The sequence below is a fragment of the Stegostoma tigrinum genome, chromosome 33 (genome assembly GCF_030684315.1).
Source record: "Stegostoma tigrinum isolate sSteTig4 chromosome 33, sSteTig4.hap1, whole genome shotgun sequence".
Taxonomy (NCBI): domain Eukaryota; kingdom Metazoa; phylum Chordata; class Chondrichthyes; order Orectolobiformes; family Stegostomatidae; genus Stegostoma; species Stegostoma tigrinum.
In genome coordinates, this window is record NC_081386.1 from 18164701 (window position 1) to 18182525 (window position 17825).

The 17825-nt window shown below is 40.3% G+C and overlaps 1 protein-coding gene across 7 annotated transcripts in view; it reads right to left on the reverse strand.

Moving 5' to 3' along the window:
* secisbp2l (SECIS binding protein 2-like) overlaps window positions 1-17825 on the reverse strand; it is a 75717-nt gene that overhangs the window by 38848 nt on the left and 19044 nt on the right. For 3 of the 7 annotated variants that reach the window (XM_048562797.1, XM_048562798.1, XM_059639160.1), the window contains 2 exons: window positions 10896-10989; window positions 2985-3157 (listed from right to left, as the gene is read on the reverse strand). In XM_048562797.1, coding sequence (XP_048418754.1) covers window positions 2985-3088 — 104 coding nt within the window. In that variant the 5' untranslated portion in view covers window positions 3089-3157; window positions 10896-10989. Of the gene's footprint in view, window positions 1-2984; window positions 3158-10895; window positions 10990-14379; window positions 14402-17825 lie in introns of those variants that run through there. The other 4 variants (XM_048562796.1, XM_048562794.1, XM_048562793.1 and 1 more) reach the window with 2 other exon arrangements.

Here is a 17825-nt window from a genome sequence, read left to right on the forward strand (position 1 = left end):
CTTTTTATCAATGCCCAAAAACAAGACAAATAGCTCAGCTGTAAGCTTGATTTCCAATCCTCACAGTCAATTGCTTAATACATTTTGTGTGCCAGACCTATACGCTGCATGTATTGAACACGTTGTGGCTTATGCTGGTAATGTCCAATAAACATTTGATCAGCTCCCTTGTTCATCTCCAACAGTTCTTTACTATTCTAACTGTGCCATAAGCTGTTGTTGCTCTTCCAGGATCAAATCAAATTAAACAGTGTGGTGGTTGGACGGGACAGCTATCTTCAGCAGTTTTTCCATCACTAAGAGGGTTGATGTACTAACCTGTACTACAGGAACTGCCACAAGACAGATAATCCTATCAGTAATCCAAAACCTGTTTCCCTTCCAGGGCAGCACCATTTTCCTTCATGCCAACTGTCAGACGGTATTTGGCAGTGCTGAACTATAATTGTTTTGTGAACACTAAAGATCAGCCAGCATGAGACAAGCACTAGCTGATGTCCGTGAGTCCAAGTATAATTTGATATCAGCCTCTCTTCCTCGGGTTTGTTTTCATTGTTTCATGAGATACCCATCACAGCATTCGTCATTCATTCCTGATACTTCAAAGTAATGGTGGTAAATCACTTTGTTGGACCACAATAGTCCCATATATGCAGGTACACCCACAGTGCTTTTAGACAGGGAGGTCTAAGATTTTAAATTTTGTTAAAGTGAAGCAGCAGGAATACAATTCAGATCCAGAATACTCAGAATTGGGAGGAATTTTCAGGTGGTGGTCCCACCTACTGCAACTGTCCTACTAGGCAGCAGGTTTCATGTTTGGACGGTGTTGCTAAAGGACGGTGGTTGAGCTGCTGCAGTGCATGTTGTATGTGCTACACACTGTTGCCGCTTTGCATTGGTTTATAGCTGCTGCATGGCAAAGATGGCTTTTGTTTAGTTTGCTCACGCTATGGGGGTATCACTGGCTGGCTAACATTTATTGCTCATCTCCAGCTGGCCAGCTGCCTTTGAATTAGGTGTAATGGCCTAGCATGTCAGACAGCAGTTAAGAGTCAGCTACATGTGCTTCTGGACTCTGCTACTCCAGACCCACATATAGGCCAGATCCGGTTAGGATGGCAGGTTTGCTTCCCTAAAAGCCAGTGAGCCAGATGGATTTTTTCCAACAATCAACAATTCCAGAATTTTTTTAAAATTCAAATTCCAGCATCTGCTATGGTGGGATTCAAACTTGGACCCCCAGAACATTAGCCAAGTTTCTGGATTAGTTGTCTATGGTAATATCACTAGGCCATCATCTCTCCCAAAGTTGGAAATTAACATTTTCCACATGATTTTTCAGAAATGTCAGCAAAGCTTATTTACAACAAAGTGGTCCCTTTGAATAAGTTTTTGCAGAAACACAAGGGTGTCATAATTCCATGTACACAATCACAAGTCAAGAGCACTGCTATAACCAAGGTTATAAATACATTGAGACACTTTTTTTGTCTGTTATGAATCTACTGCGCAGCATTTAAAAAGTTGATTTTTCCAACAGAATGCAAATTATGTGGTTGGTTTGCTCACTGAGCTGGCTCGTTTGTTCGCAGACGTTTCATCACCCTGCTGGGTAACATCATCAGCGCAGCCTCCAATGATACACTGTTCTGTTTTTCCACCTAGTATTTAAAACCTGGGATTTGATGGAATTGATTACCTCATTTCCAGCTTTTCTTTGCAGTGGCGTATACATAGGGTCTAGTTCTACGTGTTTACTGATGGGTTCTCCACCAAGGAGGCAAGCCTCTAGAAATTCCTGTGCTTGACTGTTTGGCCTGTCCCAAGATCCTGTTGTTGTCCCAATTGAACTGGTGGTTCTCCTTATTTGTGCAAATGGATATGAGTCCGTTCGCGTGGATATGGAAAGCCTCCAGTTTGATTGGGACAACGTCAGGATTCCAGGACAGGTCAAACAGAGTCATGTGGAATTCTTGCTTGGTTCTCCAGCAAGAAGGCCATCAATAGCACTTCAGAGGCTGCACTGATGTTACCCAGCAGGGGAATGAAACGTCTGCGAACAAATGAACCAGCTCAGTGAGCAAACCAACCACAATACCCACAACCCAAGCTACAAATCTACTCAGGATCCTTAAAAATGAAACTTAATTATGTCTAGGAAATTCAACATTAGGCCAGATCTTAGAGCTCAAATGTTTCAAATCACACTCTCCTACAAGCTTATACTGACCCATATTCCAGCAGAGAAAGAATGCCTCAAGAACATTGATCAAATACAAAACTCAGCTGTTTTCACATCATTTTGAGGTCTGGAAATGTTTTGCTGCGTTAGAAGATGTCAATTTCTGTTTGAATTCAGGATGAAAAATCGCTGACTCTATACTGCAACCACTGAGAAACGGTAACTAATATTGATTATTTCAAGGTCTACTTGTGAGCCCGTCATAAGACATTGGTATGTTCCAACAAACTATCCCACTGCAATACTCGGACCATCCTGCTTTTGAAATGTTTGCAGTTGTAAAGATTGAGGATTTAGAAAGTTGTACATTTGAAAAACCTGTCTTAGGTTTTTAACTGATAGTCATCATTGCCCTTATCTCCCCCGCCACCTTAACAGGAAAAAAGGCTGGGGCAGATTTTTTCCAAATTTTTTTGTGCTATTTTAGTTCTGGCGGGGGGGGGGTGTGTGTGTGTGTGTGTGGAATCAGTTCAGAAAAATGGTCTCCAATCCAAATGTGACTTTATACATAGATTATGTATTTGCACAAATCTACAACACCTCAGCGTTCATGAGTCTCTTACTGAAATCAATTCATTTCAATGCTATCCAGATTTGTCATTAAGTTTACCAAATGATGTTCCACAGTTAATCAAAATAGGTGTGATGCTTGAAAAAAAACTAAAACTTCACCAAATAATTAACAGGTCTGAATAAAATTTATACATTGGTATCAACTGATTTGTGTACCTCTACTCACCTATTGGATTGATTTTCTTGCACAAAGGGATAACAAGTTATCAAGTAGCTAGGTATAGGAGGAGCTTCGACACCATTACCATTTCCATCATTAGGGAGAGCCATAGGAACAAGTATATCAGTTTCCTTCTTCTGGGGTATAAATGGTTCTACCTCTGCTGAGAGCAGAATATCCTGAATAAAATGGTGAGGAAACCCATTACTCAAAAATAAATTAGACAGTGACATACACACACACACAAACAAATGGAATTTATTCTACAGAATGCACATTCTAACATCTCACTTATTAAGGGCAGCCTTTACAAGGTTGATGGTAGGAAGTCCAAAGGAACGTATTCAACCTGATTTATTATTCTATATTGGCACTTCGTCATACAGAACAGAAACCTTTGGTCCAACTCATCCGTGCTGACCAAATTTCCCAAACTAACTAAGTCCCACTTGCCTGAGTTTGGCCCATATCCCTCTAAACCTGTCCTATTTGTGTATTGTTCAAATGTCTTTTAAAATGTTGTAACTGTGCCTGTATCTACCACTTCCTCTGCAGTTTATTCCACAAATAAACTACTCTGTGGAAAAATTTGCTCTTCAGGTCCCTTTTAAAACTTTCTCCTCACTTTAAAAATATGACCCCTAGTTTTGAACTATGTTAATGACATCGATCAATGATTAGTACAGCTTAAAAAAAAGACTTTAATATTCATTACTCAGTTTAATTAGAAGATGCACAATGTTGTTAAAGGAAAATACAACATTAGGATACAGGCTTGCAAAAAGGAAACATTTGAGCATCAAATGACCCCAGGTTACTTATTAATGTATGTAATCTAATTTCCATTCCCATTAAGCAAATAAAGTGCCAATGAACCAGGATCATTAAGGATAAAATACACTGCAATTAATGTAAATTTCCAATATTTTGCTCAATTTATGACTTTTCAAAGACATGTATTTTAGAAGTCCAGAGATCCATCACCATGCTGCAAAGTTTACTCATCGCAACTGGCTTAATACAGGCTTTTGAACCTGAATCCCCCTCCAAGACAGAATCCTGGCTTATTTTCTCCCTGCAACATTTCCTCTGTTGCTAAACGACCACCTTACAGATTGATTCTAAGCCACATTTATTCTTAGTGGGGCAATGTGGAAGGTATAAAGATCAGAAACCCATCCACCAAAGATATAAAAGCATAATCTGTTCAATTTCTATGACGACGTGGATATATTATTTCATCACTCCTTCACAGCATAGAATTATTGCGTCTCAGATTAGACCAAAAAAGGCTCAGAAGAAGTTAGCTGAAAGGATTGCCACTTTTCACTTCCAAATGTATGCTTTACCTTTCACATCAGTGATGTTTGAAAAGTAAGCAAATTTTAGAAAAACTTAGGTAATTTAATCTTACAATCTCAACATATTTTATTTGCTTTATTACACAGTAATTCAAGTGGATTAAATCAATAGATACTCCAGTTAAGTATAGCCGTCATATTCTGCAAGTGCAAGTCTAGTTTGAGACCAAAGCTGCTTGTGGTCAAATGACAATATAGACATATTTACTGCAACACAACTCAGTGTCCATTATGTCACTAAACACTGCTGTTCAGTTAAGAAATTATGACTTGGAACAAGTTGCTTTTCTCCACAGTGGGGAGATCACGATTTCATTTACTCCATACTGCAAAGCAAGTGGAGATGGATGAAAATATTACTTAAGTATTAGAGACAATGCTGACTCACTACATCCTAGCGTACACAGTCATAGGTTGTACAGCATGGAAACAGACCCATCGGTCCAACTTATTCATAACAACCAGATATCACTAAATTAATTTAGCCCCATTTGACCCATATCCCTGTAAACCCGTCCTATTCATATAACCATCCAGATGCCTTTTAAATGTTGTAATTGTACTAGCTTCAACCACTTCCTCAGGCAGCTCATTCCATACGCACACCATCCTCTGCATGAAAAAGCGCTCCCTTAGGTCCATCTTAAATCTTGCTCCTCTCATCTTAAACCTATGCCCTCTAGTTCTGGGCTCCTCCACCCTAGGCAGAGATGTTGGCTATTCACCTTGTCCGTGCCCCACATGATTTTAGAAAACTGTACAAGGTCACCCCTCAGCCTCTGGTGCTCCATGGAAAGTAGTCCCAGCCTATTCAATCTCTCCCTATAGCTCAAATATTCTAGCCCTGGCAACATCCTTTCCCTGCAACCACAGGAGGTGCTACACATGCCCTTACACCTGCCCCCATCATTTCCATCTAAGTCTACAAACTATCTTTTCAAATCCAACAGGGATTCATCTGTATGTCCAACATGGTCTACTGTATTCATTGCGCCTGATGTAGTCTTCTCTACATCAGTGAGACCAGGCACAGACTCCATCTGCGCACTGTACACTATAATCAACAGCATCCTCCAGTTGCCAACCATTTTAACTACCCTCCCACTCCCTTGTTGGCACACTCATCCTTGGTTCCCTCCAGTGTCACAATGACGCTACACGTAAACTGAAGGAACTATGGGAGCTTACAGACCGATTGCCTCAACATAGAATTCACTGTTTTAAAAAGGTCCCCAACCCTAGCTTCATCCCGTGATCAAATCTTCCTCTCATCCCACCTCCTTGACCTGACACGACCTGTCCACCTTCTTTCTCACCTATCGACTCCATCCTTTCCATGGCCTGTCTCCACAACCCTCCACCTGCTACCACCTATCACCATCCCACCTACCTTCCCCAGCCCTCATCTACTCATTTCCAAGCTCCCTTTCCTCCTCCCCAGACCAGATGAAGGGTGCAAACCCCAAACGTGGATTTTCTGATGCTGCCTGACCTGTGTTCCTCCAGCTCCACACTATTGATTTTCACTCCAGCAAGAACTGCAGATGCTATCTCCATGAAATGTCAACTAGAGTGACTAGTTACTAAGTATCCCCACTGATCTCCAACCTCCCGCAGACATACGTACAGACAGAAACGAAACATTGGTGTTAATGGCGCAGGGAAGAGAAAATATTGCAGAAACAGTTCAAACACACTGACCCTCAGGATTTCCTAGGGTGCTCCTTTTGTTTCCCCAAGTCCTTCAGTTCTTGGATTTTTTCCCTCAAGTTCTCTCACTTCTCAAAAGTAAGTAGACTGAACAGTTCACAAATTATTAAAACTACTGACTGATTGGTTGATAGCAACAGCTTACAGCAACTGATTGGAGAAAACGACTTGCTTCATTTAGTTATGTGTATTTTCACAGGAGAGAGAAGGGGACACTACTTCCCTTTCAGAAGTCCAAAAGCTTCTCATTACTTTGTTCGCACCCTGTTCAGTTATCCAGGAATCGGATAGCTGCTGTCAAGCTGATGGCTTTTGACTTCAGCACTGGTTACAATTCCACAAAACAGTCAACCTGTGGTCGAGAATATTTCAATTTATATATATGCTTCAGTGCAGTGCTGCCTATTTACATCTTGCCCCACTGCTTGCGAAGCAACAATGTAAAACACAATTACAAAAGAGTTTCAGTAACTTGTTCCAGTTTTTTTTGTATAAAATCTTTACTGAATTCAGTCCATGATTAAAAATGAAATAAAATAAAAAGACAATCTTTACAGTATCTTGCCTGGGTGTCTGTAATGTTCAATCTCTCAGCACTAAAAATGCGAAAGACTACCATGTGGACATCTCCCACTAGATTTAGTGATATCATCAGTCAATATTAAAAGCAATGACATCAAGTCACAACTAGATTGATGGTTGACTCAATTAAATATGATGCTAATAAATCTGAGGTGTATCCAGTTCTCTAGATATAAAAGAATATTTTCAGGTTAATTATACAGTAATACAAACCTGATGTTGAGAATTCCAATATCATAGAATCTCTACAGTGTGGAGCCAGGCCATTTGGCCCCATAAGTCCACACTGATTCTCCAAACAGCATTCCAGTCAGACATCATCCACATACTGTAACCCTGCATTTCCCATAGCTAATCTACCTAACCTATGTATCGCATGACACTATGGGCAATTTAACTTGGCCAATCCACATCGTCTGCACATCTTTGGACTGTTGAGGAAATCCATACAGACACGGGGAGAATGTGCAAACTCTGGATAGGCAGTTGCCAAAGGCTGGAATTCAACCCAGGTCCCTGGCGCTGCAAAGCAAGGGTGCTAGCCATCCAGCCACCATACTACAATTTACGAAATAGTAAAACTGTTATAGCTGAAAAACTGAGCAATGTGTGGTCTGAACTAGGTTACTTATGTGGCATAAAAAACATAGTTGGCTGAACTATTCATTACATAATGCTGTCATGCATTAAGGCATGACTGCAAGACAAACATGATGCTACAGCAGGCAGCAAATTGCTTCCTTCTATCTGTGCTCAGTCTTTAGTATAGCAATGCTAAATTAATTACCGTCCCCAAAGTCTTGTATCTTGCTCTGTTTCAGATGCTCATCTTCTTTTCCAATAAGGGACTGAATTATCTCTGCATAAACTGCTCTGTGGCACAAACATTTAAAGTTCATTGTCATAGAGTCATTAGGTAGAAATAAGCCTTTCAGACTTAGATTTTATGGTCACAAGTACAAGAATACAGGAGTACGGCGAAAAGTGTATAAAGTCATCATTCTCCACTGCCATCTTAGTGTACAAAAGACAGGATTAAAAAACAGAAGCAGAAATAAAAAGAACAGCCAAAAGAAAAGGTAATGAATAGATCACTCCCCCAACTCTGCCCCTGAGTCCTTGTCACCAGAAAAACAGCCACAAAGTTCATCCCTCAGTCTGCAAAACATTCAATTCCTCACGTGCTGCTGTAGCCCGAATGCCAGTACGCCATTGCCTCTGCCCACAGGTACCCTGCCCAGAAATATCAAAACTATATGAATCCCATTTACCCGCACTTGGTCCATTGCCTATGCCCTGGCATTTAAGTGCTCATGCAGATGCTTGTTAGATGTTGTAAGAGTACTTGCCTCCATCAACTGCTCAGGCAGTGTTCTATATATCTATCTATCACCTATGGGGGGTAAAGAATCTTTTCCTCAGATCCCCACTAAACTACTTACTCCTCACCTTAAACGCATGCCCTCTGGTCTTATGCATGTTTGCCATTGGATCAGAATTCTCATGATTTACCTTATCAATTGCTCTCAGTTTTGTATATCTCGATCAGATCTCCCCCTCAGCCTCCTCTGATCCAGGGAAAATAAACTCAAAGCTATCCAGTCTCTCCACTTAAGACTTTCCATTCCAGGTAACATCCTAGTGAATGTCCTCTGCACCCTCTCAACTCTATTTTCTTCCCATAGTACAGTAGCCAGAAGTTCACACAGTATTCCATGTGTGGCTTAAAATACGCTCAATAAAAGTTGCATCAAGACTTCCCTACTCCTATATTCTACACTCCAGCTAATAAAGATGAGGGACCCCCATAGCTTCTTCACCATCCTGTTTACCAGGGCTGACACCTTGAAGAATCTATGGACTTGTACACTAATTTCCTTTTGCTCCTCAGTATTCCCTTGGGACATACTGTGCATTTTGTAAATCCTTCCCTTGTTAGACCTCTCAAAATACATCACCTCACACTTATCAGGATTAAATTCCATCTGCTATCGCTCTGCCCCATTTACTAGCCGATCATAATCGGACTGTAACCTAAGGCCATCTTCTTCTCTATCAACATCACCAATTTTCATGTCAACTGCAAAACTACTAAACATACCTTCTACATTAATGACTTGGGTATCAATGTATGTAACAAACAGCAACGGTCCCAGCACTAGTCCCTCTGGTACACCGCTGGTCACAGGCTTCTAATTATAAAAACAACCCTTCACCGTCACCCTTCGACTCTTATTTACAAGCCAATTTTGGATCTAGTTTGCCTTGGATCCCATAGGCTCTTATCTTCGAGACAAGCCTTCCATCAGGTGAGGAAGGCGGGGATTTTGAAGCTTGTGAAATCCACATTGATAACATTGGGCTGCAGGGTTCCCAAGCGGAATATGAGTTGCTGTTCCTGCAACCTTCGGGTGGCATCGTTGTAGCACTGCAGAAGGCCCAGGATGGACATGTCGTCTAAGGAGTGGGAGGGGGAGTTGAAATGGTTCATGACTGGGAGGTGCAGGTGTTTATCGCGAATTGCCAGTCATTAAGAACCCAAATGGGTGTGAATGTCTCAAGTGAAGTGGCTTGGACGTGACTTCAGTCCTACCAAACCTGGCTGACTCCAAGTCCTCTTAACTGACTTAATAAGCCTGCAAAGGTTTGCAATGGTTTGATGTGAAGGTTCACCAGCTTCTAAGCATAAACAGTGAGAGGTAACAATGCAGCTCTGTTAATGCTGCCCTCTTTCCAAGACCAAAGTTAACCAGCTGATTGCAAGTTTAACAAGAGAATGTCTGCAGAAGTTTTACTTGAGTCGAACAGTTATAATTAGTTTTGATGACATCACTGTATTGTGTGCAGTAGGAAGTCAGAGATAATACCAAATCGTGGGCTGAATTTTAGTGGATCACAATCAAATACAAAAAGAAAACACGTATCACTTACAGGGATTATTTAACAATGGGTTAAAACAGGGAAGTGCGAGTGCAGATTGTTAAAGTGGGTTAAAATTGCACTACGTAAAATAGTTGCCATGGTGACAACTTTGTGGTCCAGCAAGTGTTCAACTAGGGTCATCACCTAGGTTTTGCTTAGTAATCTAAGCTAACTAGCTTATATTTCTACTCCTTGTGGAATTGGAATTGATTTAAGCTTCTTCTGAAAAATTTTTCATTTCAGAATTTACAACATTAAATAGTAATCTACTCCAGAAATTGAATGGTCAGTGGAATTTCTTAAAATCCATTGGCATTCTTTAAATGAATAAATAAAATTTATGGAAATTTTTCTTTTCAACTTTCCATTCCCTTTTAAATTAATGAAACAAGTTTGCATTTGAAAAAAAATTGTGTTCCTGAGCAAAGCCCCCTGAAATCCTGCAGATCGCTGATTTGGTAAAGACGTTACTCATTTAAAAGTTTAAAGCAGCTGCAAAAGTTGATATTTGACAACAATCTTCCATGAACCATCACAATGAAAACAATGAAATTTTCAACAGAAAATTCAGAAAGCGCTCATATTTGCAATGCAGAGGATCTAATATCACACCATGCACATATACAATTCAGATAAAAGGTTGACTCTTTTATTACAGCAGGAACCAATAGTGGTTTCTTGAATTACATTTGAGTTAGAGTTAACTTGGCATATTTCATGACAACCATGAAGTCTGAGCCACAAAATTACAGCCAGAATTTCTGCAAAAATTTACAAATAACAACCATCAATTGCAGATTTTGAAAGCAAAAATGTTGAGCTGACAAATGATATTACAGATAAAAACAAAAATATTGGAAATGTGGAGCAAGTCAGGCAACATCTGTGGAAAGAGGATACATATATATACCTCCATCAGAATTGGTGTGAAAAGGATTTTGATTCTGAAATTTTGACACTCTTTCCCTCTTTCTCTCCCTCCATCTCCAGAGATGCTGCCCAACTGAACTATTAACAGTAACTTCTAATTTTATTTCAGTTTTCCAGCAACATCAATCTTTCAGGTTAGTATAGATAATCATTATTAACATAGAACACAAACATTACAAATCACTTCCTGCAGTTAAGTTATCATGCACAGTTTTTAAACTCACAACATAACAGAACTACAACTGATTACATCAGGGTGACTAACAATGACAGCACGTTATGAACGAATAAATGCTTTCCAGCTCATGTGATATTCACATATCCACTGTATTTCATTCATGCACATCTATTGCTTGGTAGCAAGCCAAATGCAAGGAAAGAGATCAATGAGGGGAACTGAATCATCTTTTACCTGTAATTTACAAAATAATCCTTCCAGCTTGCTATTATCAAGTTGGTTAATTCACTATATATTAGCACATGTTGGCACACTGGATTACTAGTTTCTGCAAATAAAAACAAAAACAAAATTAGTTTTTTTCCCCCGATACTGGAGTTTTGCACTGTAATGACATAAACTGCAATTAAAAATTTCTTTAAAACTGCACTGATTTTGTGCAGACTGCCTTCCCTAAGACACCATTAGACCTTCTTTGTTACCCTTTTAATTGTTAATGAATAATTATATTGTACTGGTCATTTGGAAAAAGTTTTACAGTTTCAGAATATGTCAAACACAATGTAGTATGGTAACCCACACCAAAATTTGTGCACATTAACTTAGTATGCAATTTGAAGGTAGAATTGTTCTAAATGCACCTAGTATTGTACTGCATTAATTAGGGATTAATCGGAATGACAAACTGGAGAATCAAATGAGTGATTCCCAAGTTCCTTGCACTTATGAGAACTCTGCATTGATTAACTCTCTAAAATGATAATTCAATTGTTGCATCCAAATGAAGATTTTCTGCAACACTGGCAGTTTTCTTTTGGGTTGCTGGCAACCTCTAAAGGAAAACAGTGGGTTAGAAGTAGCCCATGTGAATAAGCCAGAGTTTCCAAAGACAGCTCAAAAAAAAAGTCAAACCATAGGCACGTAAAATACAAGTTCCAAAAAGCAGACCTCTGGACACTTTGTAATCTTCTGCAGCATAAATTCATAGAACAGAAGAGCCTTCAAGGTGCAGCACGATTATCCCTCAAACAACCGCTTGGTAAACAAATTACCTGTATTTAACTTTTTTTTGCTAGATGTAAATTTGCTGACTCACTTGCTTTACTCTAACGAGGGTCTGGGAAATAATGCAGACCTATTCGTTTTTTTCTCCCTAGGTTAGCCTTGGCTCAGTGTTAGCAATATCATCACCGAGTCACAAGCACAACTCCCAACAATGCGTTTGCCAATAATCTAGGTTGTCCTCAATGCCTCAATAAACTAAATGAAATACGGGAAGTTTCATGGGGAGTTTGTTCTCCATCTTATGAATAAATGTATTAAATGGCAAGATGATCCTTGTTATTTCAGTGCATTTTGTGTAACCTTACTGTGTAGAAATTGGTTATTTCATTTCTCTTCGATACAAAAGTGGCTACACTTCAATAGCTAGGACATGCTTTGAGACATCCCAATATCACATTAGGAGACACTGGATACCAAATTCTTTACATTCTTTATTTAATGATCTACAATTCATTCTCTGTTTGCAGTTGGCATTTTAATTTCATGATGTGACAGTTTCTTTTCTACTTGTTTCTCAGTTATGTACAAGGATCAAGATTTTTCACACACATCAGTGATATTCGCACATTCTAAAAGGGCCCCATTAAATTTTAGTCTATTTTTATTTAGAAGTTTGAAGATCATTTCAGATACCCTTCACAGAGTAAGTCAATAGGTCATTTCTCCCGACTCTTATTTTTGTTTTTCTCATAAGTATTCATCTAACTCTGGCATTCAGTCTTGAAGAGAATCTAGAATGAACTACAGCGAGTTTGTTTTTTTCTTAAGTGCTGACTGATCATTGTATGTTCAGCAATAATAATTTTAATTCCAGATTTCCATAATTTACAAGAGCTCAGTTTTATTAACAGGTATAAATACTTAATAAATAAGCAGTATACTACAGATCACATTTACAACATCCATCAAACTATATATAAGATAATCACAGTTATCTACATATGATTCAAACAAGGTACAGTGATGAAATAAAATTGCAATGGTAGTGCACAGATTAGTCAGCGCATGAATTCAAAAGTTGTTTCAGGTAGGTTGTATAGAAATGGCTTGTCAAGAGTTGGAAAACGCCACTACAACAGTTAGCTGTTGAAAAACAAAGGAGAAAAAAGTACAAGAAAAAGTCAAATTATGCCAATACCTAATATACTAACGCAGCATGATAGTATCAACATCTTTGAAATACTAAGTTAGGGTTTCATAGAGGCTTTTGGCTGATTGATTGAAACTTCATTACAGTGCCAAAACCCTTTTACACATCCACTATTGCATCTCAAAAGGCTCTGCATTTCAAAAGGAGACAGTAAATTGTGGTCCTCTCAGCCTGGTTTGGTGGTTCAAAAGTATAAAGGTTCTACTGCATTTTTCAAAGAAGCAAAAGATCTAGTGTCCTGACAACTATTTCTTCTACAATCAACTACATAAGAAATAAGTCGCAGAATTTCACAAAATCTTTTGGAAAGAACTAAAGCCAAAATCAGTATTATTGGTGTTCTAATCCAGAAAGTCAGCTGGCAAAGTACAGATCTGGTACCAATATGTATGTACACTTTCATATTTAGCGTAGAGTTTAGTATTACAAGTGTATAATTCCTAACTCCACAGCCATAGTTTCAAGGCTGTGACTCTTTAAAAGGGCTCAAATGAATCGCCAGTTAATGTTCACAACCTAATTATAATTAAAAATTGGTATCTCGATAATTACCTCTCAATGTATCCATTAAAAAGCTTTTTTAAAAAATTGACTCAAGGGCACCGCAAAGAGATTCATGCTGCTTCAAGAAGCAAGTGTGTTGCTAACAGAACCAAGTGACTGCTCCAAAATAACCAAGGTAGTATTCGAAAAATATTTTTGCATATTACAGAACACGCCTGTTTTATCAATTCTTGGATCTAACTGCTTGGGAAGTGTATCAGTAATATTCAACAACTTTTAATTTTAAATTAACATGTATTAACAATTATGTTGCTCAAACAGGCCAAAAAGATAGGTCAACAACTTGGTCATAGATGTTTTGCCAAGTATTTCAGTCGCTACACAATAGCAGGCATAGACTGATGGTTTTGACATGAAACTATTTTCAGAAGACCTACAATGTCTTCCAAACTTATAGAACTTAAAGTCTTTTATCAAAATAGTTAATTCTACCGTATTTACAACAGAACAATGAATTCACTAAAATCCAATGAATGCACATTCAGCCTACTGACAAGCACAGCCTACAAAATTCTTTCACCATGTGTTATTTTGCTACCACTTAAGATGGAATAAATTCCATGTTTATTGGACAACAACTTTCATCTCATGTTGTAACTTAAACATTTCAGACACTGGGGTTCTTTGAAATAAATTAATGCAATCTCGATCAACACTTACATTTGTGATGCTGAAACAAAAATGGTGGAAGACATTTAAAATAAATTTCCATTCTTCCCTACAAATTGATAAGTAGGACTTAAATTGTGCAAAGATTCAGTTTTAAAATGAAAGAATCTGATAACTGCAGAATGCTTTTGACTGAATATTAATGTCTGTTTTCAATAAAAATGTCTAAAACAATAAGCTCTAAGATGAGAAAACTATTGTACTTAGAATTTTACAATCTTATCCACCAACTTATGAAACCATTTCAGCAGCAGTCATATTATTTATTACCTGCATATGTTGACTTTAAGAAAACGTTCAAGCATTCAGTTTATAGCACCTGTTTTGATGTCCAAACAACACAAATTTTCCAGTACAATGGTGCCTTTTAAAAGAAGACTGAAGTCATTGGCAGATGCAGGGACTAACAAAAATATATAGAAGAAAAGCAACACAATTGGTGAAAACAGGCCTGTTCATTCCATGGGAATTCCGTTAAGTAATGTTTCTTAATGGACACATTGTTAAAGAAAGGCATGCTTGTACCACACAAATAGTCAGTCTTTGTCAGACCCAAGAGGATGGCGGGGCAAATCAGATGCAGGGGCAGAAATGTGCAATGATAGCTCAAGAACCATCACAAAAACAACTGTGCATTTGGTTCTCTGAACTGTGAGAACAAAGCTGGAAGAAATGCTGTACCAGCAGAGGGAGGGTGACACACTTTTGGACCTTGGTTATTTAACATAACGTAGAGGAATTTACTGGAACCGAGCAGAGAAGTTCTGCAAAGCGGTCCCCAAGCCTCCGCTTGGTTTCCCCGATGTAGAGGAAGCCACACCGGGTACAGCGGATGCAGTATACCACATTGGCAGATGTGCAGGTGAACCTCTGCTTAATGTGGAATGTCATCTTGGGGCCTGGGATAGGAGTGAGGGAGGTGGTGTGGGGGCAAGTGTAGCATTTCCTGCGGTTGCAGGGGAAGGTGCCAGGTGTGGTGGGGTTGGAGGGCAGTGTGGAGCGAACAAGGGAGTCACGGAGAGAGTGGTCTCTCCGGAAAGCAGACAGGGTTGGGGATGGAAAAATGTCTTGGGTGGTGGGGTCGGATTGTAGATGGCAGAACACCTCCGCTCGGTTCGCAACAAACAACAGCACCTTCCAGTCGCAAATCATTTCCACTCCCCCTCCCATTCTTTAGATGACATGTCCATCATGGGACTCCTGCAGTGCCACAATGATGCCGCCCGAAGGTTGCAGGAACAGCAACTCATATTCCGCTTGGGAACCCTGCAGCCTAATGGTATCAATGTGGACTTCGAGCTTCAAAATCTCCCCTTCCCCCACCGCATCCCTAAACCAGCCCAGTTCGTCCCCTCCCCCCACTGCACCACACAACCAGCCCAGCTCTTCCCCTCCACTCACTGCATCCCCAAACCAGTCCAACCTGTGTCTGCCTCCCTAACCTGTTCTTCCTCCCACCCATCCCTTCCTCCCATCCCAAGCCGCACCCCCAACTCCTACCTACTAACATCATCCCACCTCCTTGACCTGTCTGTCTTCCCTGGACTGACCTATCCCCTCCCTACCTCCCCACCTATACTCTCTCCACCTATCTTCTTTTCTCTCCATCTTCGGTCCGCCTCCCCCTCTATCCCTATTTATTCCAGAACCCTCACCCCATCCCCCTCTCTGAAGAAGGGTCTAGGCCCGAAACGTCAGCTTTTGTTCTCCTGAGATGCTGCTTGGCCTGCTGTGTTCATCCAGCCTCACATTTTATTAGCTACACTTGTCCCCACACCTCCTCCCTCACCCCCATCCCAGGCCCCAAGATGACATTCCACATTAAGCAGAGGTTCACCTGCACATCTGCCAATGTGGTATACTGCATCCACTGTACCCGGTGCGGCTTCCTCTACATTGGGGAAACCAAGCGGAGGCTTGGGGACCGCTCTGCAGAACACCTCCGCTCAGTTCGCAACAAACAACTGCACCTCCCAGTCGCAAACCATTTCCACTCCCCCTCCCATTCTCTTGATGACATGTCCATCATGGGCCTCCTGCACTGCCACAATGATGCCACCCGAAGGTTGCAGGAACAGCAACTCATATTCCGCCTGGGAACCCTGCAGCCATATGGTATCAATGTGGACTTCACCAGTTTCAAAATCTCCCCTTCCCCTACTGCATCCCTAAACCAGCCCAGTTCATCCCCTCCCCCCACTGCACCACACAACCAGCCCAGCTCTTCCCCCCCACCCACTGCATCCCAAAACCAGTCCAACCTGTCTCTGCCTCCCTAACCGGTTCTTCCTCTCACCCATCCCTTCCTCCCACCCCAAGCCGCACCCCCAGCTACCTACTAACCTCATCCCACCTCCTTGACCTGTCCGTCTTCCCTGGACTGACCTATCCCCTCCCTACCTCCCCACCTACACCCTCTCCACCTATCTTCTTTACTCTCCATCTTCGGTCCGCCTCCCCCTCTCTCCCTATTTATTCCAGTTCCCTCCCCCCATCCCCCTCTCTGATGAAGGGTCTAGGCCCGAAACGTCAGCTTTTGTGCTCCTGAGATGCTGCTTGGCCTGCTGTGTTCATCCAGCCTCACATTTTATTATCTTGGAATTTCCAGCATCTGCAGTTCCCATTATCTCTGATACTACATAAAATGTTCTCATTTACAAAGCGGGTCATGTGTTACAGTGCAACTCTACCTTGACCACAGAAAATATCTTTACATAGTAGAAACTAAAATTTGAGGCGAACATAACAAAAATGAGACATACTTTAAAATAGGTGATGACCTAATGATAGCCTGTAAAATTTCAATTAGGATCATGAGCTTCATTTTCCAGTATTTGGTTTGTGCCTCATGTACAAGGAAGAAGCTACAGCATCTTCTTAGACTCAGGGAAGTTCGGAAAAATATGGACAAGGAATATTACAGTCTATATCGAGAATGTACGACAGATTGCCAAAATCATATGCTCCAACTCTGTAACAAAGCTGGGTAAAAGTAGTATGCTGTTCATTAGATGAAGAAACCTTTTAAAACATTCATTGATATCAATGGTCAAGAGTATTCACACTAAAAATATATACCAAAAATCTCACCTGTCTTTCAAATACAACTCCAAATATTTGAGACGTTCTTTGATGTAGGCAGTAAAAGCAAGTCTGTCCTGGAGTTTTGTATACTGGCATTTCCATCACGTGTACGGATTTCAAACATGAAATCTTTCACAACTGATTTTCCAAACAACGCCCAGATTTTATTAGTGAGGCAGCTGCCTCAATAGTTAAGTTGTAAATATAGAACTTTTTTTAAGCAAAATTCTTTCATGGATGTAGCTGTCTTTGGCAAGGTCAGCATTTATTGACCATTCCTAATTTCCCTTGAACTCAATGCAGACCAGGCAACGAGCAGAGTGTCCTCCCAGAACGGCATGAGATAGCCAGTTTGCTTTTACAGCAATTGATTATAGTTATCATGGTCACCACTCTGAGACCAGGTTTTTTTTTTAAATTTCAGATTTTATTAAATGAGTTTGACTATTATCAGCTGCAAAACTTGGATTTGGATCCTTGTCCCCAGTGCACTCGCCTGGGGCTTGGATTTCTTGTCCAGTGAAATTATCACGATGTTTACCACCACTCCACAAATACTATCCTGTGTAAAGCAGAGCCAAAGACCAAGCAACTTTGATTTCGCTCCTGCTCTGTGCCAAGTTAGCTTAATG